At 37.5% G+C, this 24,241-nt stretch overlaps 2 protein-coding genes across 2 annotated transcripts; both read left to right on the forward strand.

Annotated features, from left to right (window-relative positions):
* Positions 1–1,558: 1,558 nt before the first annotated feature.
* LOC120316931 (vomeronasal type-2 receptor 26-like) lies at positions 1,559–9,857 on the forward strand. The gene is made up of 6 exons (XM_039363096.1): positions 1,559–1,743; positions 2,653–2,938; positions 4,141–4,992; positions 7,844–7,951; positions 8,746–8,872; positions 8,956–9,857. The coding sequence occupies exons 1-6, from the start codon at positions 1,559–1,561 to the stop codon at positions 9,855–9,857; spliced, it is 2,460 nt and encodes an 819-aa protein (XP_039219030.1).
* A 5,946-nt stretch (positions 9,858–15,803) lies between these two features.
* On the forward strand, positions 15,804–22,085 carry LOC120316932 (vomeronasal type-2 receptor 26-like). Its single transcript, XM_039363097.1, has 5 exons — positions 15,804–15,941; positions 16,341–17,192; positions 19,079–19,306; positions 20,956–21,082; positions 21,184–22,085. The coding sequence occupies exons 1-5, from the start codon at positions 15,804–15,806 to the stop codon at positions 22,083–22,085; spliced, it is 2,247 nt and encodes a 748-aa protein (XP_039219031.1).
* Positions 22,086–24,241: the final 2,156 nt, after the last annotated feature.

The raw sequence follows: 24,241 nt of genomic DNA on the forward strand, positions 1-24,241 counted from the left end.
AAATCTATTTGCTGCCCATCTTGCTATCCAAGTTGCAAGGGAAAAAACCCAACTTTTTCCAAAAATAACATTGCTTCGCACTTACAGTTTGCAAAAGTCCATCTGGATAAGTCAGAAGGCTAATGGAAAAATGTTCTATGGAGAGGAAAATAGGACTTTTTAACCTTAATGAAAAGTGTTATGTTTAGTAAAAGCAAACACTGCATTCCTGCATAGGAACCTTATTTCGTCCATGATGGTGGCAGGATCATGGTTTGGGACAGCTTTGCTGCCTCTGAACCAGGACAGTTTGCCATCATTGATTGAGTGATGAATCCTGAATTTTACCAGCAAATTCTACAGGAAAGTGTCAGAGTATCTATTCATAAATTGAAATTCAAGGAAAAGTGAGTCATGCTACAAGACAGCAACTTAAGACTCAAGTTGTAGAATCAAAGAATGGTAAAGCAGAAGAAAGTTGGTGTTTTGGAATGCCCAAGTTCAAATTTTGACCTTAATCCTATAGAAATGTTGTGAAAGGATCTGAAGCAGACAGTTTATATAAGAAGGAATGGGCTAAAATTCCTCCAAGTTAATGTGTAGGATTGCTTAATCAGGTATCAGAAGCAGTTGGCTGCAGTTATTGCTAATCAAAGGGGAAATATCGGATACTGTAAGCAAAAGTTCTAATACTTTTGTCACACACAAATATATAGCTTTGGATCATTTTATTCAATAAATAAATGAACCAAGTATGATATTTTTGACTATTTTATTTAACTGGTTTCTCCTCTAGTTTCAAGACTTGTATGGAGAAAAAAATCATTTTTAATTCATGGCGACTAGAAGGCAAATTTGCCTTAATGTTTGTCTTTTAAAATGACATTTAAAGTTACCAAAATAACCAAGGTTACATTTTGCAAAGCTCAGCAGATTTGGGTTTGCTCAGTATTTAGATAAATGATAACACAAAATTCCAGGAGTGGAGCCTATATTGAGCAGTCCAACAATACCAGAAGACAATGAAAGCCCACTTAAAATTGTTGCAAAGAAAATTATAAAGGCGTGTCTATAGGAAGCAATAAAGGAATTTTAATTATACTTTATGTACATTGTGTGTGTATCTATTTGGGGAGATTTTTCCAATTTTAATCCAATGTTCTTGAGATAGATCACTGCTTATTGTCTCAAGGGAACCTGGCATATTTTCTTTTGAGTTGTGACATTCATTTTCACAGCTGAAGAGCTCGGAATTCTGTTAGGTTATTATCTCAACTGTAATGAAACATTACCTTCTTGCGTTTTCCAAACCCATGGGATTTCAGGCCAAATGGAAAAATGGACCCTCAATAATGCTATTAATATTCCCCATGACATTCCAAACTATGGCTAGAAGCCACATAGCTTTGTGAGTTAATTCGATAGCATGTGGCATTCTCTATTCTTGTCAGAAAAATATCTCATGAAGGCAGGTCAGACTGATTTGCTTCAAGGACGCTGTTGGAAACAGGGGCATTTAGATACAGAAAGAAGACATTCATGGAAGATGTTAGTAATCATGAAGTTACTATTAACAATAATGCCTCAAGTGGTGTGCAAGGATCCTATCCTTCAGTGTAACTTGGATGAGTCTCTTCCTATTCATCACACATATCACCAGCTTGGAGATGTTAACATTGCTGGCATTATTTCTGTATTCTCAACATTTTCTGATCTCATTGATTTCAATCAACATCCTTCTCAGGAACTTCAAGATGGAGTTATGTAAGCACCTCTTTCATCTATAATCAAGCTCTGTAACTTGCTGTTCAGCCATACGGTGCTCAAAATATTTTTCCAGAAGTTATAATTTAAAAAGTGATTTAAACATCCCTCTTAATAACAGGTGTATCAGACTATGGTCAAGCTACATTTCAGTTTCTACATGAAGTGGATAAAAACTTTTTATTTGAAAACTGCTCAGAATCACTCTGACATGGTACTGTATACGTTTGATTGTTTGGCTAATCAATCAATAAAGAGACCAAAACTCATTTAATAACAATTATTTCTAAGTATAGCATGTGGAAACAGATAAAATTATGAAGATGTAAATATCACTACAATCTGTATGGCATGTAAGAGCAGTGATTACCATTTCTCAGTTGATTTTATTAGTAAAAATATAGAATTACATTCTTCTGAATATAATGAATTTCTAGGAATCTATTATTTGCTACTAGGCATTTCTCATGTATTACAAAATAACTTTTCCAACCTCAAGCCAGTGTTTGTTTTGTATTATTATTATTATTATTATTATTATTAATCATCGCAGTCAGCCAGATTTTCAGACTGGATTTGGCATTTTTGTCTACCTATCGAGTCCTTACCAAGGACCTGGTATAGGCAGATGTAGATGTTTGATGGTATTACAGATATCGTCGCAGGATGGAAGCAATATTATTATTATTATTATTATTATTATTATTATTATTATTATTATTATTATTATTATTAATCACAAGTTCTGAAGTGGTATATATGTGCTACAACTTTGCTAAGCATTTTCCAGGATCCTAGCAGAAGAGTAAACATATATTGCACTAAAATATGTTCCACCAAATATTCTACCGAAATACTGCATATTCTAAATCAGACCCTTCTTAATATATTATGTAACATTTGTTTCAGAGTATCCTTTCAGAATTACCAGCATATACTTGCCTTAACATTTGCTCTCAAGGAGATCAATGAGAATATTCAGATCCTACCCAATATCACACTGGGCTTCCAGCTTTATAATAGCAATTCCAGTCCGAGTTGGACATATCTTGTCTCAATGGTACTTCTCTTCAACCAGGGCAGATTCATCCCTAACTACATCCATGGGGTGCCAAACACTTTAGCTGCAGTCATGGGGGGATCGGACATCTGTCTCTATATGGCAACTGTCCTGTGCATCTACAAAGTTCCTCAGGTAAGATATGTTGAAGTTCCATGGCACTTCCTGAACAAGCTTAGAGTATTTTGCTTTTATGATAAAGAACAGTTCAGGCTGTATAAAACCCTTTAATATATAGTCAGAAAGGAAACTTTAAAATGGCTGATAGTGAATATTGATTAATTGAATCAATTGGAACACAATCATCCATTTCTTGTTATTCAGTGAATGTTCATTACCACAGATGAAGACCTGGCTTCTGAGAAGTTAAATGTTTTCTTAGGTTAATATCAAAAGTACAAGATATTCTAATGATCTAATTTGGTTGAAGTAATACACTGAATTTCAAACTCCAAATAAAGGTAAAAGTCAATAAAAAGAGAAAAAGAATAAATATACGTTGACTGAAAGAGGATGTGTGGAAAATGGAAACAGAAATGTTTCTTCTAGAGTAAACAGAGATTTGAAATGATCAGATTCACTAAAGGTCCAAATGATTTATCTGGATTGTAGAGCAGACTTGTCATTGTACAATATATTCCAGGTTTTGACTTTCTGGAAAAAAAAAAAAAAACATCTATGGCATTTTGAGTGTCCTGGTTTCCATAGATGTTTCCCTCTCTAGGTAAATAGTGTATCCATTAAAGAGGTAGAAAGAAGAGAGTTTGGGAATATTTAATATTCATTTACATTTGATTTGATAAGCAAAGGACCACAAATAATGATATGTCTTACCAGATAGATTGGGGAGATATTGGGCAGAGGTAAATATGAATGCTCCTTGGTGTTCTCAGAGCTTGGTTGCTTTCTTGCAGATGTTTCATTACCCAAACTAGGTAATATCATCAGTGCTAGTCTAGTTTGAGTAATAAAACATTTGCAAGAAAACACCCAAGCTCAGAAAGTACCAAAGATCTCTCATTTCAATCCTGAGTTAGATATATTCTCCTTTACAGGCAAATATTTCCTAATCTTACACTGAATTAAGATTCGAATTTACTCTTTCCTTTTCTAGAATGGCTATTTTTATATTTCTTAAAAAAAAAAACTCACAATGAGAGTTCTTTGAAGGGAAAAAAATCTTGATTACTAAAACTGAAAACAAGGTAGTCATTTTGAAATGAACAAAATTACTTAGACAATGTTTCAATAAGCAAACTCAAGAACACACAAAAATTCAATGCATTTTCAAAGGCCCACATACAACTTTGCAACTACAAATATTTATCATTCTGTAGTTGACCTATGGCTCTGCTCCAGTTATGGATAAAGACACTCAAGTTTTCTTCCAACAAATGTTTCCAGATGAATCCCATCAATGTAGGGGCCTCCTCCACCTATTGCTGTATTTTGGATGGATCTGGATTGGAGTTCTTGTTGTGAATGATAACAAGGGAGATAAATTTGTACAAGAGGTGCTTCCCACATTTTCCCAGCATGGCATCTGCTTTGATTTCATACAAGAGTTCCCTAGGGTAGATTTTTACATTGATTTTAATGATCTAATAGATGAAGGAATCCATATATACCAAATTCTCATGAACAGTACAGCCAATGTCATAGTCTTCTATGGTGAAATTGAATCTATATCACTTCTGAGAACGTACCTCCATTTATCAGAAGTAGTGGATATACCAAAAAAGACAAAAATGTGGGTTACAACCGCTCAGACAGATTACACTGCCAGTTCATTTCATAAATCTTGGGACATCCATTTTCTACATGGGGCTTTATCCTTTGCAGTTCACACAAAAGAACTCCAAGACTTCCAGAAATTTCTTCAAAATCTAAATCCAACTAAAAACCAGCATGACCATTTTCAAAAAGATTTTTGGGAACAGGCATTCCATTGTGTCTTCTCAAACTCAAAAATGGAGAAATCTGAGAAAAAATGTACTGGACAGGAGAAGCTTGAGACTCTTCCTACATCTGTGTTTGAAACACGCATGAGTGGCCAAAGCTACAATATTTACAATGCAGTCTATGCTATTGCATATGCTTTGCAATCATTGTATTTATCCAAATCCATGGGAAGAATAATAGTGAAAGTAGGAAAGCAGCAGTTTCAGAATCACAAGCTGTGGTGGCAGGTAAGACCTTAAGCAGAAAAATGCCAAAAACTTCACCATATCTGTTCATAAAATCTAACAAGCCATATTCTACAAAGTTATTGACCTTATGTCTAAAAGTGAAATATAGTAATATATTGGCCAGATAAAATATTTATATGCTTATATTAAAATTACAAAAGTCCGTTACTTTTGAATTATGGGCTTAAACAGAGCTTAGCAACCTTTTATTCTACATGCTTTGCTTAGAATATTTACATTGAATTTGATCCAAAATGTTCAATATGTCCTTAGAAATTTAACTTTCTATAAGATTCCAAACGATATAGCATCAGATAAAAAAACAAAAAATCAACAATCAGTTTTGATTGTTCAAAATACCTTCATGCCCACTTTTTAACTTTTAGATCACATTGTTTTCAAACAAACATTGAATGCAAGAAAAAAAAAGACTAATAATAATGAAGATTCTTACTTAAGAAACATGCAGGTTGTTATATTTTTCCCTTTTCTTAGCCTGTTTGTTTTAAAGAATAAATTGTTCATTATTTTTTCACTTTGAAACTTAAATAGTGACTTGTTAACAATGATTGTTAAGAGTGGACCCATCCATGCTTTATGGACAAGTACTGGTGTAATATCACCCTGAAAAGGTTGGTCCTTTGTAATGCCCTCATTTTTGCCTTTTTGAAATGCTATTATTACTTTTGCATTTGTCTATGTTCATCTAAGTCAGTGGTTCTCAACCTTTTTAATGCCGTGACCCCCAACCGGTCGTAAGTCGAGGACTACTCAACCGGTCGTAAGTCGAGGACTACTCATCTGGTGCAGCAGCGTTTGCAGAATGGGACTTTTGGCGGGCTCAGCAGGGCAGAGACAGCCTGGACAATTCCTACTGGCTTTTGAAAGCCAATAGAATAAAAGGGAGTAGCACAGCTAAGGAAAAGGGGAAAAAAATGGCGGACTGCGTTGTTTGGTGACCCCCGTGAAATGGTCGTTCGACCCCAAATGGGGTCCCGACCCACAGGTTGAGAACCACTGATCTAAGTTAAACACTTACAGCACTGAAACTAGATTCATATAGATTTTTAACTGGTTTACATCTTATTTTCTGCATTTCTATATTGAATTTTATTTAAGAAATATGGTATTTTATTTCTAATTATTATGATATTTGTTTGATGCTGGTCTACAAAGAAGAATAAAAAAAATCCTTCCTTCCTTCCTTCCTCCCTTCTTTCCTTCCTTCCTTCCTTTCTTTCTTCCTTCCTTCCTTCCTTCCTTCCTTCCTTCCTTCCTTCCTTCCTTCCTTCCTTCCTTCTTTCCTTCCTCCCTCCCTCCCTCCCTCCCTCCATCTCTCTTTAGTTTCATTCTTTTCTGAGAAATGTCAGATTCAACAACAGTGTTGGTGGAAAGATTTCCTTTGATAGTAATGGAAAAATCATTGGTGGATTTGATATTATCAACTGGATCACATTCCCAAACCAGTCCTTTCTTAGGATCAAAGTTGGAGCAATAGATCCTACAGCTCCACCAGACAAGTTCTTCAACATCTCTGTGGATTTTATCACATGGCCAGTAGGCTTTAATCAGGTTATATATATGAATCTAAATTTGTCTGCCTACATCTATGTAGATAAAATATTATCTTTATTGATGGAAGTCCCATAGTATTGTTCCTGTACTAACCTAAGTATGAATGATCTACTGAAGGTGGGGGGAATATCTATAGGAATGTTGACATTTCCTATACAGTATTTGGCCCATTGTATACTCAAAACCAATAATGGATAATGGGAATCATAGTTTTGATGTAAAAAAATAACTTTATTGAATATTTAAAATAAAGAAATAAAAATTAACAACAATGGTTGAGATAGAAAGGAGAAAAATGAAAAGAATGAAAGCCTCTCTCATTTGCAATTTAATCATGGATGAGATGGCCAACTTGGCACACATTACTGAGACTTGGCTGAGTCCAGAAAAGGGGGGGGAGGGTAGGCCTTTCAGAGAAATGCCCATCTTGGTTTCATCAGGTGAGACTTTGGAGGAGAGGTGGGATTGCCATCTAGGAATCTCTTTTGATCTTCAGTGGTGCTGCATGAAAAGTCACCAGATGTGACAACCTTTTCATTAAGCTGAGCTGTACAGAAGTTGACATTGTTGTTGCTATATCAGCTTCTCTGCTGCATAGAAACTTCCCTGCCTGAGGTTCTTGGCTGCATTTCTATGTTGGTAATAAGTTTCCCAAACTTGTGATTGTGGGGTCTTCAATCTATCTTCCCTAGGAGTGACCTCTGTGGAAATCTGGGAGTTCATGGCCACTATGATGGCCATAGGCCTATCCCAGATGGTGACATTGGTCACACACCAGATCTGATGTTCCTTTCAGAGCAGTGGCTACATGATCTGAAATTGAGGAGTCTTTTGGAGTCTCCCTTGTGATGGTCAGATCATTCCTCATTTCCATGTGATTCTCTAGTGTCACTATTTATCATGGAGATGCTGGGCCCATTAGATTGGTCCACTCCCAGTAACAGATGGACCTGGCTGGGTTTCAGAAAGACTTGGGGGTTATTCTATTGATCTGCTACAGAGTCATCCAAAGCCTTGGTTCCCACATGGAATAAGGGAGTGGCTGAGGCATTAATTCTGACTGTTGTACCTATGAAACCTCTCCCTTCTTGGGGATCCTGTTACTTCCCATGGTTCACATGTGAGTTCAGAGAGAAGAAATGAGAAGAGATCTCAAGAACATTGCTGGCACTCAGCAAACGATAAACTCAACCAAACATGGGCTAGGAGTGGTATTAAGGCCTACCTTGTAGGGTGACATAAAATTGTATTTTTCTGCCCTTTATTGAATTTACAGAGAATTTACAGAGAACCACCTCACAGCCCTGTTTCAGGTGACATAAGCCTTCTTGGGCAAAGGGGACTCAGGACATGTGGGGCATGTGGAGGAATTTGTTCAACATTTGTGAGACAAAGTCATTCTCAGGGGGACACTAACCTTGTTGCAGGTCTAAAGGAGATGCCTGTTCCCCAGTTATCTGGAAACACTTTGAATTGTTGGACTTGAGTAAGTTGACAGGGTCTTTAGTAATCTGATTTCAGTCACCTGGTCTTTAGACCCTGACTCTCGTTACTTGTTAAAGTGTCCTTGGAGGTGTTATATGACTGGTTTCTAGTGATAGTTAATTCATCGTTGAGTGAGGTGCTTGTCCCTTTACCTCTTAATGAAGCTCTGGTATGCCTCCTACTAAAGACGTCATTGCTAGAACCCACCACTTTTATATCTAACCTTCCTTTTAGAGGAAAGTGGTTGAAAAGATGGTTCCATGACAATGTCAGAGGACCTTGGACTTTTAACAAATTAGTTGCAAAACAATTGGTCTCAAAGTCTTCATCCTACTTCCTGATTCTTTATGGAGTGGTTTGAGGAAATGACCTTGAGAGACTTTGAGATGGGGTGAGATAAGATGAGGAGATGCTACCTAGGGAACAATTTGTTAAGAAAGCAAATAGTTCACAGCTGCAGTAGAGACAGAGAAAGAAACACAGAAAGGAAATCATACTTTCAAGGGTTCTATTAAAGCAGTCCTACAATAAAATAAAATTAGCTCATCTGATCATGATTCCTATCTCATCTATTTGAGAAGGTTGATAGGTTATCACTCCCTCCTTAATCTGTTGATTATCCAGTAATAGTATCACTCCAAGCACTACTTTCCTCCTCTGTATCTTAAAATATTTTTCTTCATTCATTGATAGGCATTACCTCTATCTTTGTGTAGTGATCCTTGTGAGACAGGATACAGCAAGGCCAAGAAAGAAGGGGAATCATTTTGCTGCTATGATTGCCTTCCATGTCCAGAAGGCAAAATATCAAAGGAGAAAGGTAGGACATTTCCAAATATAATGGGACTAAGCCATGAGGGTAAAACAAATGGCCTATATATCAACTATAATATTCTTTTTCAGATATGGATGACTGCTTTCTATGTCCAGAAGATCATTATCCAAACCCTGACAAAAATATGTGCATTCCAAAGCAGATCACCTTTTTGTCCTATGAAGAACCTTTGGGGATCAGTCTGACCATTCTTTCTCTTTGCTTTTTTTTAATGACAACTTTAGTAATCACAATTTTTATGAAACACAAAGATACTCCCATTGTCAAAGCCAACAATCGGAATCTCACTTATATACTCCTGGTTTCCCTCCTTCTCTCTTTCCTTTGTGTTTTTCTATTTATTGGAAGACCCAATAAGATTGTGTGTCTCCTTCGACAACCGGTTTTTGGCCTCATTTTTTCTGTAGCAGTTTCTTGTGTATTGGCCAAAACCTTTGTTGTAGTTCTAGCATTCATGGCTACCAAACCTGGTTCCAGGCTGAGGAAATGGGTGGGGGGGAGAATGATTAGTTTCATTGTTCTATCCTGTTCTCTTGTTCAAATAATTTTTTGTGGTGTGTGGCTGATAACATACCCACCATTCCCAGTTTTTGATATGCAATCAATGTCTGAAGAAGTCATCATGGAGTGCAGTGAAGGATTGGTCACTATGTTCTACTGTGTTTTGGGCTTTATGAGTTTTCTTACTCTGGTTAGCTTCTTTGCTGCTTTTCTGGCTAGGAAATTACCTGACAGTTTCAATGAAGCCAAATTCATCACCTTTAGCATGTTGGTCTTCTGCAGTGTTTGGTTGTGCTTTATTCCAACCTATCTAAGTACAAGGGGAAAATATATGCTGGCCGTGGAAATCTTCTCCATGATCTCCTCCAGTGCTGGATTATTGGTGTGTATCTTTCTTCCCAAATGTTTTATCATTGTGATGAGACCTGAACTGAACAATAAACATCAGCTCATGAAAAGAACATTTTAAGAAATCTTTTTGTTTGCCTAATATTCTTTAGATGTACATGCTGAAGAACTTGGACATCTAAACCAAAGAGCAATGTGCAGTTAGATGGTGTTCCATGTTGCCTATCTCCTGAGATTTGGATGTCTCAGAATAAATTGTATAAATAAACCAACAATAGCAGAAATTTATTTATTGACATACCATGTTTTCCCGAAAGTAAACCCACCCCCAAAAGTAAGCTCCAGCTGATTTTCAGGGGGTGGGCCTAATATATGCCCTCCCCCGGAAAGTAAGCCCTACTTAAGGGCCTGCATGGACAGCCTGCCTGTGCAGGGAAACAAGCGACGGTTTTCTTTGTGGGGGAAACGTCAATCAATCAATTCCAACTTCTCGAAAAAAAAAAAAGATCTTGTGAAGTTGGAATTGATTGATTGGCCTTTTTTCCCCAAAAACCATTTGCTTATTTCCCTACATGGGGTGGTGGCAGATTGCAAAGGAGAAACAGCACAGGGCTGGGAGTCAGGTAAGCAAAGAAAGGCAATTCCTGGGGAGAGTGAGGATTTCTTTCCTTACCTATTCCACTTGTTCCAAGTCTGCTTTTGGCCAAGCCATGTTGCGCTCACCAATGGCCTGACTGCCTCTGGCATTCCACCTGCTGCTTTGGTCAGTCTGGCAGCACCCATCTCAATGCCCTTCCCTCTACTGCCCAGCACGACTGCCCTGGGACTCAGGGACTGGCCTGGCATGGGAAGGGCATGCATCCCACCCCCAGCCACTGTGCAGGGTAAGGTTGCCACGCCTGCTCATTCCCAGATGCCCTCACCTCCCCCAAGCATTTTTTTTACTAACCTGCCTTTCAGCTGCATTGCATTTCTCTGTTCGCTTCTCAGCCATCGCCACGTTTGTGGGACTACCAATAAAAAAAAAGTTCAGTCAGATTTTCCAACTTCTCGTGAGATCTCAAGAAATTAGAAAGTCTGATTGAACTTTTTTTTTTTTTACCGGTAGTCTCACAAAAATGCAGCAAAGGCTGAGAAGCGAATGGAGAAACGCAATGCAGCTGAAAGGCAGGTAAGTAAAAAAATAAATGCTTGGGGAAGGCAAGGACATCTGGGCAGGGGTGGGCATGGCAACCTTACCCTGCATGGCTTCGGCAGGTCTCTGGTAGGCAGAGTGAAGCAACTAGTCCACCATCATGCTCCTGCCACCGCATTGCTTCTCTACCCCATGCACAGGTCCCGCCCCACCTCTGCACACTCGCGGCCTACTGGTGCCGGTACTGGCAAAAAGTAAACCTTCCCCCAAAGTAAAACCTTGTGCTTACTTTAGAGCCTAAAAGAAAGTAAGACAGCGAAGTGGATCCTCCCACAGTGGTGAAACAAAATCCTGAATGGTAGGTTATAGTTTTGCTTTCTTATTCACTAATTTTGAAAGCTCACTGGAAATACCCCAAAATGACAAATATTACTATAATGCCAAAAAGGACAACAAGACCAATTCAGCTACAATGGTCCTAGCAGCTGACTATGCATAATTATCAAATGGAGCAGTCCTAGTAAAGACCAGGTTTTTCTATTGTGGATCAGTGCATCCCACTGCACCATTCTCTGCAAAGTATGTAAACCCTCCTGAAGGTGCTCTTTGTTCTGTTTTCATAGATCCAAAAATGGCATTTGATCAAACAATTGTGGGAAAAGGTTTTTCCTTTATTACCACTGGTTCCTGCAACTATGGGTAGTTCTTGAGTTACCATTACATGCTAAGTGACAGAAGAAAGTTAACAGGCCACAACATGGATTCAAAGTTCTGATGGGCGAACTTTGATAGCCCCTCCTGTTCAGCTTCTCCTATTCAGATGACTGAACAGATCATATTTTGATGCTTGGCAATTGACCTGCACTTATGGCTGTTTGCAGCACCTTGCAGTCATATGATCTTTTAATTTAATTTTATTATTTTAGTCTAGTCTAGTCTACTCTAGTTTAATCTATTTTGTTGGAAAATTGCAATAAACAATGGATTTGTTTAATAACCAAAATCTTCATTATATGTCTACTTTAAAAAAAGGTTATAAATGACCCACTGAATTATTGGTGTGACTTATGATTATAATTCAGAGTTGAATTAAAGTCATACTGTATGTTACGGACTTCCTTTAGTTAGATTGTTACATGAAGACATTACAACATAGGTCAAATGGTTGATTAGTGGGGAACTGATTCACTGTATTCCAACTTCTAAGAGAGTTACACAAACTGTATTCTGACTCCTAAATTATTCAGTTTTTAAATTAAAAATATAGTTTGAATTTATACCAGTGATAGTAAACCTTTTAGAGACCGAGTGCCCAAACCACAACCCAAAACCCACTTATTTATTGCAAAGTGCCAGGGGACCATCAGCATTGTGGTGTCCTCAGGAGGCGCATGGAAAAACCAGGGGCACAAAAATGGGCCACTGTGTTGGAAGGCGCAAAAACAGCCACCGCTGCGCCATGGGATGCAGATACAAGGCGCTGCACCAAGCAAGAATGGGGCAGGGCTAGTGACTATCATGCAGGCATTAGCCCCACCTCATGTGCAGTGCATGCATAATCGCGGCCCTATGCATGCACAAGCACATGTAAAATACTTCCCCCTCCCTTTTCTTCCAGTCCACCAATTGACAATAGTTGGTGACCTCTACTCTACCACCTCTACTCGAGCTTGCTAGTCAGCTGCTTCACCTCCTTTGGGCTGGGCAGGGCCCTTGCTCCGGGTGGTGGTGGCGCCCTGATGGACCTGCTGCTCCTGGTGGCACGTGTGCCAACAGAGAGGGCTCTGAGTGCTGCCTCTGGCACACGTGCCATAGATTCGCCACCACTGGTCTATACCAAAGCTGATATTTTTCCCCTCTGTTCTGCGGCTATTAAACCAATTCCCACTCAGCTATATCATGTGGTTGTCTGTTTCCCAATGCAGTGTTCATGAATTAGCATCATACAACATAATATGTCAATCTGAAACCGTCTGAATACAACCACATGACAACCAAGAAATTCAATAAATCTATTTCTGGAAGAATGCATCAATCTTACTGGAATAAATAGAGTAGAGAGTGGGAAATAATATAGTGTACTAGAGGAATGGAATGGAATGGAATGGAATGGAATGGAATGGAATAGAATAGAATAGAATAGAATAGAATAGAATAGAATAGAATAGAATAGAATAGAATAGAATAGATCCATAGTAGCTATAATCAATGCCTATACCTATACCTATATTTACATCTCTAGTTTGGTTTATAGATCCCAAGATTTTATTTTTGTCTTGTGCTCATTCCTTTTTGCCTCATGAGAATTCAGATGGTTTTAAGTTGTTTACATAGGTGACAGTGTCACTGTCATAGTGAAATTAGCTTGTTTATCTCTTCCAAATCCTATGGGTCTCTTTGAAAAAAGGAGGAACTGACCCTGAAGGATGTTATCTATTGTTCCCATGATATTCCTTCCCATGGATGGAAGATCCAAAGATTTGTGAGCTGAATTGATAGTAAGTCCATTTCTCTTTGAAAAACATTTCAAGAATACAGGTCAAACTGATCTACTTCAAAGACAAGCATTTGCACACAAAAAGAAGACACTCATGGTAAATGTTAGTAGCCTTGGAGTTACTGCTAATAGTAATGCCTCAAATGGTGTGCAAGGATCCTAATCTTCAGTGTGGCTTTCATGAGCCTGTTCCTATTCACCACACATATCATCAGCATGGAGATGTTAACATTGCTGGCATTATTCTAGAGTCTCAACATCTTTTTTACATTTGGTCACCACAATGTAAAAAAGATGTTGAGACTCTAGAAAGAGTACAGAGAAGAGCAACAAAGATGATTAGGGGACTGGAGGCTAAAACATATAAGGAACGGTTGCTAGAATTGGGTATGTCTAGTTTAACGAAGAGAAGGACAAGGGGGGACATGATAGCAGTATTCCAATATCTCAGGGGCTGCCATAAAGAAGAGGGAATTAAGCTATTTTCCAAAGCACCTGAAGGCAGGACAAGAAGCAACGGGTGGAAACTAATCAAGGAGAGAAGCAACCTAGAACTAAGGAGAAACTTCCTGACAGTTAGAACAATTAATCAGTGGAACAGCTTGCCTCCAGAGGCAGTAAATGCTCCAACACTGGAAGTTTTTAAGAAGAGACTGGACAGCCATTTGTCCAAATGGTGTAGGGTTTCCTGCCCGAGCAGGGGATTGGACTAGATGACCTCCAAGGTCCCTTCCAACTTTACTATTATTATTATTATTATTATCATCATCGCACAGTCAGCCAGATGTTCAGACTGGATTTGGCATTTTGTCTACCTATCGAGTCCTTACCCAGGACCTGGGATAGGCAGATGTGGATGTTTGATGGTATTACAGATATCGTCGCAGGATGGAAGCAGTTCCTAATAAGGCCGCCTTTTGCAATTGACTAATAGCGAATTTGTCAATGCCAATGGTGTTCAAGTGGTGCTCCAGTTGTTTTGGGATTGCACCCAAGGAGCCTATTACTATTGGTACTACCCTTGCTTGCTTTTGCCACAGTCTTTCTATTTCTATTTGTAGGTCTTTGTATTTTGTTATCTTCTCCAGTTCTTTCTCTTCTATTCTGCTGTCTCCAGGCACTGCCACGTCCACTATCCAGACTTTTTTGTCTTTCTTATCGACAATTGTTAAGTCTGGGGTGTTATGTTGCAGGTGCTTGTCTGTTTGAATTCTGAAGTCCCAGAGCAGTTTAATTTTATCATTTTATTAATTATTATTTATTTAATATTTATTTATATTTATTTATATTTATTTATATTTATATTTATTTAAATAAATATTTAAATATTTATTATTTATTAATTTATTATTATTATTATTATTATTATTATTTCTGTATTTTTTACATTTTCTAAACCCATTGATTTCAGTCAAAATCCTTCTCAGGGATTACATGATGGACTTATGTAAGTATAACATCATTTCATTGTTAGATTCTGGACATCGCTGTTAAATGACATGAAGCTTCAAGTGTTTTTTCTTTAATGACAAATGATTTGGAAAGAAGCATCTTAAAAAAGATGCTAAATTTATTTTATGTGAAAATATATTGTTCTTCAGTTTCCATGTAAAGTTGAAAAAGGGCCAAATCTCCATTTATAAAAAAAGTCCCATCTAAATATGTATAAATATAATGTATGTCTTCATTTATGAAGATAGCAATAGCACTTAAACTTATACACTGCTCTGAAGTGCTTTACAGCACTCTCTGAGCAGTTTATAACATCAACATATTTTCCATAAAATATTAGGTCCTCATTTTACTGACCTTGTAAGTATAGAAGGATGAGTCAACCTTGAGGTGATCAGGATAAATTTCCTGGCAGCTGGCAGAATTAACTTATAAAACTGCATTTTAACCACTGTGCAACCATGGTTCTGAAAAATCTACCACTAAAACTTTTTTTGGGGGGGGGGCATATATTTCTGGTACATAAATTTAGTAATTTCATGTATATTTAAAAACTGAGGTTGGATACTAGGCCTTTCTCATGTGTTCAGAAATAATGCTTCCAATTGCGAGCCAGTATTTGATTTGTATTAAAAATAAACTCCAGTTGCTAGGGGGGGGTTATATATGTAATATATAGTATTTTGCTTTGCATTTTTCAGGATCTTAGATGAATAATAAAAATACTGTACTGAAACACATTGCACAAAAAATGTTGTACTGAAAATTTTGAAAAGCCATAATAAGAAACAAGCAACTCTTAATGCATCCTTAACAGATTTTTTGGGTTTTACAGAATATATTTTCAGAATTACCAGCATATCCTGTCCTTAGTGTTTACTGTACAACAGATTAATGAAAATTCCCAAATTCTACCCAATGTAACACTGGGCTTTCACATTTTTAACAGCCATTTTAATCCAGGCTGGACTTACTTTGCCTCAATGTTGCTGCCTTTCACTCACGGAAAATTCATCCCTAACTACAAGTGTGGGATCCCAAAAAGTTTGGCTGCAGTCATTGGAGGACCTGACATTGCTCTTCACATGGCAACTATATTGTGCATCTACAAAGTTCCTCAGGTATGATGTAACGAAGATATACATTATTATTCTGCCATACCTCCCCAGACATCTGTGTGCTGTACTCTGTAAAAAGAAGAGAACTTTCAGATTCCTAGTTATTATTTCTTGCTTGGGGGGATCACAGGAGTAGCATGAATAATTGTAACTCAGTGGGGATATTTGGCCATAGCAAATCCTTCACAATTCTACACATTGAACTAAGGTTCAAATATAAATTATTCATAATGAGATTACTTCAAGGGAAAATATTTAATAATACCTTAATTGATGTTTCAAAATAAAAATAACTAGTATTTCATTATATAAACTCAAGGGCAGTCAGTGACCCAAATATATATTCACGTATTCAGAGGCTCACATAGACCTTTGGAACTGCTTATGCTTATCTTTCTGCAGTTGACCTATGGCTCTGCTCCAGTCATGGATGGAAATACTCAGTCAATTTTCTTCCAACAAATGTTTCCAGATGAATCCCACCAACATAAGGGCCTTCTGCATTTATTGCTGTATTTTAGATGGATCTGGATTGGAATTCTTGTAGTAAAAGATGAGAAAGGAGAGAAATTTCTCCAGGAGGTGCACTCAACATTTTCTGAGCATGGCATCTGCATTGAATTCATAGTAGAGTTCCCAAATGTAGCTTTTTACAGTGATTTTACTGATACCATGGATGAAGGACTAAATATATACCATGTTCTCATGAACAGCACAGCTAATGTGATCATCTTATATGGTGAAATTCAGTCCATATCAGCTGTCAGGACTTTCCTCCAGTTTTCAGAAGTGGTGGATATACCAAGGAAGAATAAGATATGGCTTATAAATGCTCAGACTGATTATACTTCAATGTCTATTCATAAATCTTGGGATATTCATTTCCTACATGGTGCTTTATCCTTTGCAGTTCACTCAAAGGAGGTCCAAGACTTCCAGGAATTTCTTCAGAACTTAAGTCCAAACAACAACCAACATGATCATTTTCGGAAAGATTTTTGGGAACAGGCATTTGATTGTTTCTTTGAAAACTCAAAAACTGAGACCTCTGGGAAGAAATGTAGTGGAGAAGAGAGGCTTGAGACCCTTCCCATATCTGTGTTTGAAACACACATGAGCGGTCAGAGTTACAATATTTACAATGCAGTCCATGTTGTGGCACATGCGTTGCAATCTCTGTATTTATCCAAATCCAGGGAAAAAGCAATAGTGAAAAAAGGAAGGAAACAGTTTCACAATCAAATGTGGTGGGAGGTAAGTCTGTAATTAGAGTAGTCAGAAACCACCATATCTGTAGTTGCAATATCTGTCGGAAACTCTAGCAAATATTCTCTAGGGATGTTGATATTAAGTCTAAAAGGTGTGCAATTCATTTGAAAATGTAACTGAAATCTTTTATGGGGAAAAATAACAATAAACATATACAATAAATTGGTTGCATAAGTATGCCCACTATCCTGTAAGTAGGGATATGGCTACATTCATAATTAGCCAGTCACATTCAAACTGAAGGAAATTAATAGTCAGTACACACCTGCATCAATTTAAATGTCTCTAATTTAGCTTGTGTGAAGTACAGCTGTTGTAGTAGGATTTTTGACATTTACTCAGTTGCCTCTTACAGCAAAAGCCATGACCTGCAAAGAGCAGAAAAAACATCAAAGGGCTCTCATTGTAGAAAGGTATCAGTCAGAAGAAGAGTACAAAATAATTTCTGAGCTATTGGATAGATCATAGGACACAGTGAAGACAGTCATCAACAAGTGGAGATAATATGGCACAATAGTGACATTACCAACAGTTAGATGTCCCTCCATAATTAATGAAAAGAAGAAGAAAACTGGTCCAAGACACTGCCAAGAGGCCTATAACAGCATTATAGGAGTTGCAGGAATTTCTCACAAGTACTAATTCTGTACTTTATGTGACAACAATCTCCTATGTTCTTCATATGTCTGGACTGTGTGCTAGGGTGGGAAGATGGAAGATTTTTCTTACAAAGAAAAAACATCCAAGCCTGGCTACATTTTGCAAAAATGTGCATTAGGTCTGACACAACCATATGTGAAAATATGTTATGGTTTGATAAGATCAATATTGAAATTTTGGCCATCAAATTCCAAACAGAATTTTAAACACAAAAATAACACTGTGCATCATGAAAGGTACAGCAAAGCGAAAAATGGTGGTGGAAGCACTGTGCTTTGGGATTGCTTTTCTTCAGCTGGAACTGGAGCTTTTGTCAAGGTGGGGGGAATTATGAACAGTTCCAAATATTAGTCAGTTTTGGCACAAAGATTTCAGGCTTCTTTTAAAATGCTGAAGATGAAGAGAATTTTCATCTTTCAATATGACAATGACCCAAAGCATACCTCCAAATCAGCAAAAGAATCGATTCACCAGAAGAAGAACAAAGTTTTGAAATGGCCCAGACAGCCCCCAGATCGTAATCTAATTAAAAATCTGTGGACTGACCTGAAGAGGGCAATGCCCTTGCAATATGACAGATTTGGGCTGCTTTGGCACGCAAGAGTGGGCATAGATTACGAAGATAAGATGTGCCATGCAAAAGACTGAATGCTGTCATAAAATCAAAAGGCACTTCAACAAAATATTAGTTTAACAGTGTGCATATTACACAACCACATTTTATACATTTTGATTTTGATTTTCTCTCCCCCCCCAAAAAAAAAGTTTTCAGATTCAATTCAAGTGAAAAACAATAAACTAAACTATATGGTTTATATATTATATTAAAGGTGAAAAAAGTCTGAAGTCATTTTAATTGTGTGATATTTTTATATCTTTAGAAGCTGGCATTTTAACAGGTCTTTAGAAGTAAGAAATGTAGTAAGGTAGTTTAAGTAGCTTTTACTATTAAACTACAAAGTGCAGTTTATTTGCCTTTTTATATTGCAATTTTATGCTAATTTTATTTCAGTAATCTGTATTTTATCTCTATTGTGATTTTTGAATGATTATTATGTTATTTGTTTGGCATTGGCTTACAACTAAAAAAAGTTTTTATATATTCTTTCTGTAAAGAAGCTTCCATATATATGTTTTGAATAAATGAATTATTTTTGCCTCCCTCTGTTCTGTTCTCTCTTTGTCCCTCTCTCCGTGTTGATATATTTCAGGTTCATTCCTTTCTGAAAAGTGTCAGATTCAACAACAGTGTTGGTGAAAAGATCTCCTTTGATAAAAATGGAGAATTCATTGGTCGATATGATATTATCAACTGGATCACATTCCCAAACCAGTCTTTTAAAAGGGTCAAAGTAGGAATGGTAGATCCCACAGCTCCAACAGACAAGTTCTTCAATATTTCTGTAGATTCCATCACGTGGCCAGTCAGCTTTAATCAGGTTAGCTGTTTGAATCTAAATTGGTCTGTCTTCATTTATATAGTATAAAAATATGATTATTAATGAAAGTCTCAGAGCATCATCTCTGAATAAAGTTTGTACTAAGTAGAAATGTACTGGAGAAAGAAAACGTTACCTGTAAGAATGTTTACTTTTCTAATAGTTGGTAAACAGCATTGTACCCTTTATTTTGGCCCTCTGTTAGTTATGGACAAAGGTTTTTATGGCTTAGAAGTAAACACTGAAATCCAATGTACTAAATTTCATCAGTCTGTTGACTTCAAATTCAGAACCTGAGAAAACCACCTTTAACTAACCAGTACAGAAATTGTCTTTGGAAAATTGGGATGATAGTTATGAAAGGCCACAGATGCTAATAAAGATAAATATTTAATGAATTATTATTTCAGACTCATTCCATCTCAAAATGGTATCATCACATAACTTTTGCTTATCAGTCTATTTTTTTTGTTGATTCTACATTATCAGTATCTCTCCAAGTATTTCCTTTCCTCTCTGTATCTTAAAATACACAACAACAACAACAACAACAACAACAATGATGATGATGTTGTTGGGAGGAAGGGATCTTGGTGGTCATGTAGTCCAACCCCCTTCTTGGGTAGGAAGCAATATACCATTTCAGACAAACGGCTGTCCAGTCTCCTCTTAAAAACTTCCAGTGTTGGAGCATTCACCACTTCTGGAAGCAGGTTGTTCCACTGATTAATTGTTCTAACTGTCAGGAAATTTCTCCTTAGTTCTAGATTGCTTCTCTCTTTGATTAGTTTCCATCCATTGCTTCTTGTCTTGCCTTCAGGAGCTTTGGAGAATAGCTTGACGCCTCCCTCTACTTTGTGTACCCTGAGATATTGGAACACTGCTATCATGTCACCCCTAGACCTTTTCTTCATTGAACTAGATATATCCAATTCTTGCAACTGTTCCTCGTGTGTTTTAGCTTCCAGTCCCTGATCTTTTTTGTTGCTCTTCTCTTACTCTTTCTAGAGTCTCAACATATTTTTTACATCGTGGTGACCAAAACTGGATGTAATATTCCAAGTGTGGCCTTACCAAGGCATTGTAAAGTGGTATTAACACTTCACATGATCTTCATTCTATCCCTCTGATCATGCAGCCTAGCACTGTGTTTGCTTTTTTGTCAGCTGTAGTACACTGATGGCTTATGTTTTATGTTATTTTCATTGGACTCTAAGATCCTTCTCATAGTTACTACTATTGAGCAAGGTGCCACTTATACTGTACTGTGTATTTATTTTTTCTTGCCTAAATGTAGAATCTTATTTTTTTAACCATTGACTTTCATTTTGTTAGATAGCCCGCAATGTTCAAGTCTATCAAGATCCTTCTGTATCTTAAGCCTGTCTTCTGAAGGGTTGGCTAATCCTGTCAGCTTGGTGTCATCTGCAAATTTGATGAGTTCCTCATCTATCCCTTCATCCAATTCATTGATGAAGATGTTGAAGAGCACTGGGCCCAGAACAGAGCCCTGGGGCACCCCACTACACACTTCCCTCCATGTAGATGCAGTTCCATTGAGGACCACATGTTGAGTATGGCCAGTCAGCCAGCTAGGAATCCATCTGGTGGTGATGCTGTCTAACCCTAACTTCTTCATTCATTGATAGGCACTGCCTCTGTCTTTGTGTAATGATCTTTGTGAGACAGGATATCGCAAGGCCAAGAAAGAAGGGGAGTCATTTTGCTGCTATGATTGCCATCTGTGTCCAGAAGGGAAAATTTCCAAGGAGAAGGGTAGGAAATTTCTAAATAAAATGGGACTAAGCCCCAGTATACCCAAGGTATACAACACTGTCTGTAATCAGTTGTAACTATTCCACTGTGTTCTTTTTCAGACAAGGATGATTGTTCTCCATGTCCCAAAGATCAATATCCCAATTCTGAGAAAAATATGTGCATTCCAAAGCGGATCACCTTTTTGTCCTATGAAGAACCCTTGGGGATCAGTCTGACCATTCTTTCTCTTTGCTTTGCTTTAATGACAATTTTGGTAATAATAATCTTCATGAAACATAAAGACACTCCTTTCGTCAAAGCCAACAACCGGAATCTGACCTACACTCTCTTAGTTTCCCTCCTCCTCTCCTTCTTTTGTGTCTTTTTATTTATTGGGAAACCTGAAAAGATTGTGTGTCTGCTTCGACAACCAGCTTTTGGCCTCATCTTTTCTGTGGCAGTTTCTTGTGTATTGGCCAAAACCTTTGTTGTGGTTCTAGCATTCATGGCCACCAAACCTGGTTCCAAATTAAGGAAATGGGTGGGGGGAAGAATGGTCAGTTTTATTCTTTTATCCTGCTTCTTTGTTCAAACTTGTTTTTGTGCTGCATGGCTGATAACAACCCCACCACACCCAGATTTTGATATGCAGTCAATGTCTGAAGAAATCATCATGGAGTGCAGTGAAGGAATGGTCACTATGTTCTACTGTGTTTTGGGCTTTATAGGTTTTCTTGCTCTGGTTAGCTTCTCTGCTGCTTTTCTAGCTAGGAAGTTGCCTGACAGTTTCAATGAAGCTAAATTCATCACCTTCAGCATGTTGGTCTTCTGCAGTGTTTGGCTGTGCTTTATTCCAACCTATCTAAGCACAAAGGGAAAATATATGCTGGCAGTGGAGATCTTCTCCATGATCTCCTCCAGTGCTGGATTATTGGTGTGCATCTTTTCTCCCAAGTGCTTTATCATTGTGATGAGACCTGAACTGAATAGTAAACATCAGCTCATGAAAAGAAAGTTTTAAGAAATCTGTTTGTTTCCCTCATATTTTTTTATATCAACATGTTGAAGAACTTGGATATTTAAACCCAAAAGCAATGTGCAAATAGATTGGTATTCCATGTTGCCTGACTACTGAGATTTGGATATCTCAGAACAAATTGTATAAATAAACCAACAGTAACAGAACTTTATTTATTGACATATATCAATATATAGTGGGGCTAAGGATTACAAAAATTCTTACTTCTCTTTACAGAAAAATGGGTATTGTTTCTCCTTATTTGATTGGTTACAATTTTGCTATGAATAACACTCTACCACTAAATATATAGATTTCATGTGAATTATTAAATTCTCTTTATTGGTCATCTTAACTTACATGCAGAATAGAATGTGTAAAAAGAAGTTGAGATTAAATACAAATGACCCTTTGGTTAAACAGGGAGGTCCTCTGAATTGTCTCTGAAGCAATCAAAACTTAAGATCCTCTGGTACACATCATATGTAGTGGTAATTTATGAAAAGTGGAGTAAATTCATATGTCTTCTCCTTAGTACAATGGCAGTTAAAATCTCTGGGGATAAAAACACAATTCTGGTAAATCTAAATAAATATCACCAGAAGTCCAATACATGCTAGCATCCAATTTACACAATAGTCTTTTTCTATGAAATTGAGTGATCTCTGTATCGAGTATGTTCACTGTATAGAATAGCATTTTCCATGACCATGATTCTGTTGAGTACAGAGAGTGTTGCACCAGTTGACTGAAAGGCACAACATGATTCTAAATATCAGGTTATGAAATCATGCTGGTTTCTATGGTTGGCCACTGGCTCACATTTGTAGAGTCTTTGGAACGTCTTTTTTTGTGGCTGTAGCAGAAGAAGTAGGGTGTAGTGTTCTATAGAAAATATCAAGTGTTTCACTTATAGAAATGAGATTTAAATAGAGACTATATTGCTTGCCACTAGCCTGTATTGCTTTGACAGGAATTCCTTTTATAAGAGTGCTGCTAGGGAAGATTGTGATGAGTCTTTTCTAGGGGCACAGAGGCATTGGGTATGTTAGTCTAATGAAAAGAAAGAGTAGGAGAGATATCATAGCAGTATTCCAATATTTGAGGAGTTCATTCAAAGATGACGGGGTCAAACTATTTTCCAAAGTATCAAAAGGCAAGACAAGAAATTATGGATGCAGGCTTCCGGTTCTGGATGAGACACCTTCGGACATGTGGGGGGAAGTTTCTCCCTGCCATCTGTTTTCCCTTCGTCGGAAGACCCTAGAAAGAGTCGAAAGTTGCCCTGGAGGGGTGACCGCTGTTGGACCCTCGCAAGATCACAAAAGGGTGACAGCCCTTCTGTTTGATCCGAGGCAGCTCTCTAGGATTGACGAAGAAAAGATCGGCTATTAACATGGCCGATCACCTAGTCACACCAGCCGAAAGTCCCAATAACAGCTAAGCATATGAAGCAGGAGTGGAGGATTTGGGTGAGATCCTTTTTTACCTCTCTTTTTCCCTAATTACCTTCCTGTGAAAGCCTTTTGAAATTTGTTTCCCTGCTCTCAATTCAGCAGCGTTTGCAAACGTGGGGTTTTACAGCTTGGAAAGAAAAGGAAAGAACTACTAACTTCAACAACTAAATAATTGGATCTTTGTTTTGTGGATATCTTGGGGGCCCAAAACTTTTTATTATAGAGACTTAGCATCTTTTTAAACTTGTTTAACTATTAACTTTGCAAAATATCAGCTTTTTTGTGTTTTAACTGAATAAGGGGCTATTCTGCATTTGGGAAAAGATTTTGTGGTCTGCTGGGGACATCCTGTGGCAAAATATGGCCTAGCAACTGGAATCTTTTTTTTCAATTGTGCTTATTGACTACTTTGATTTGTCCTTCATACTATCAAAAAAGATAAGATGTAGAAACAGCTGTGGTGACAATAACTCTTGCAAATTGTGGAGGTGGACAATGGCTGAGCCTTACTAAACATAGCCTCCACTAAAGGACTATCTTTAATCACCATTGAAATGGATGAATCCTATCCGCAACTTAATTACAAACTTATCCTTGAAAAAATCCATGAAGCAACAGAGATAATCATTTCAGGAGTGAAAGCCAAAGACATTTTTACAAAACCACAAATTGAACCTCAGACTCAAACTGATCAACCTATAA

This window comes from Crotalus tigris, unplaced genomic scaffold, assembly GCF_016545835.1.
Source record: "Crotalus tigris isolate CLP2741 ecotype Arizona unplaced genomic scaffold, ASM1654583v1 scf7180000019525.322107, whole genome shotgun sequence".
Lineage (NCBI taxonomy): Eukaryota > Metazoa > Chordata > Lepidosauria > Squamata > Viperidae > Crotalus > Crotalus tigris.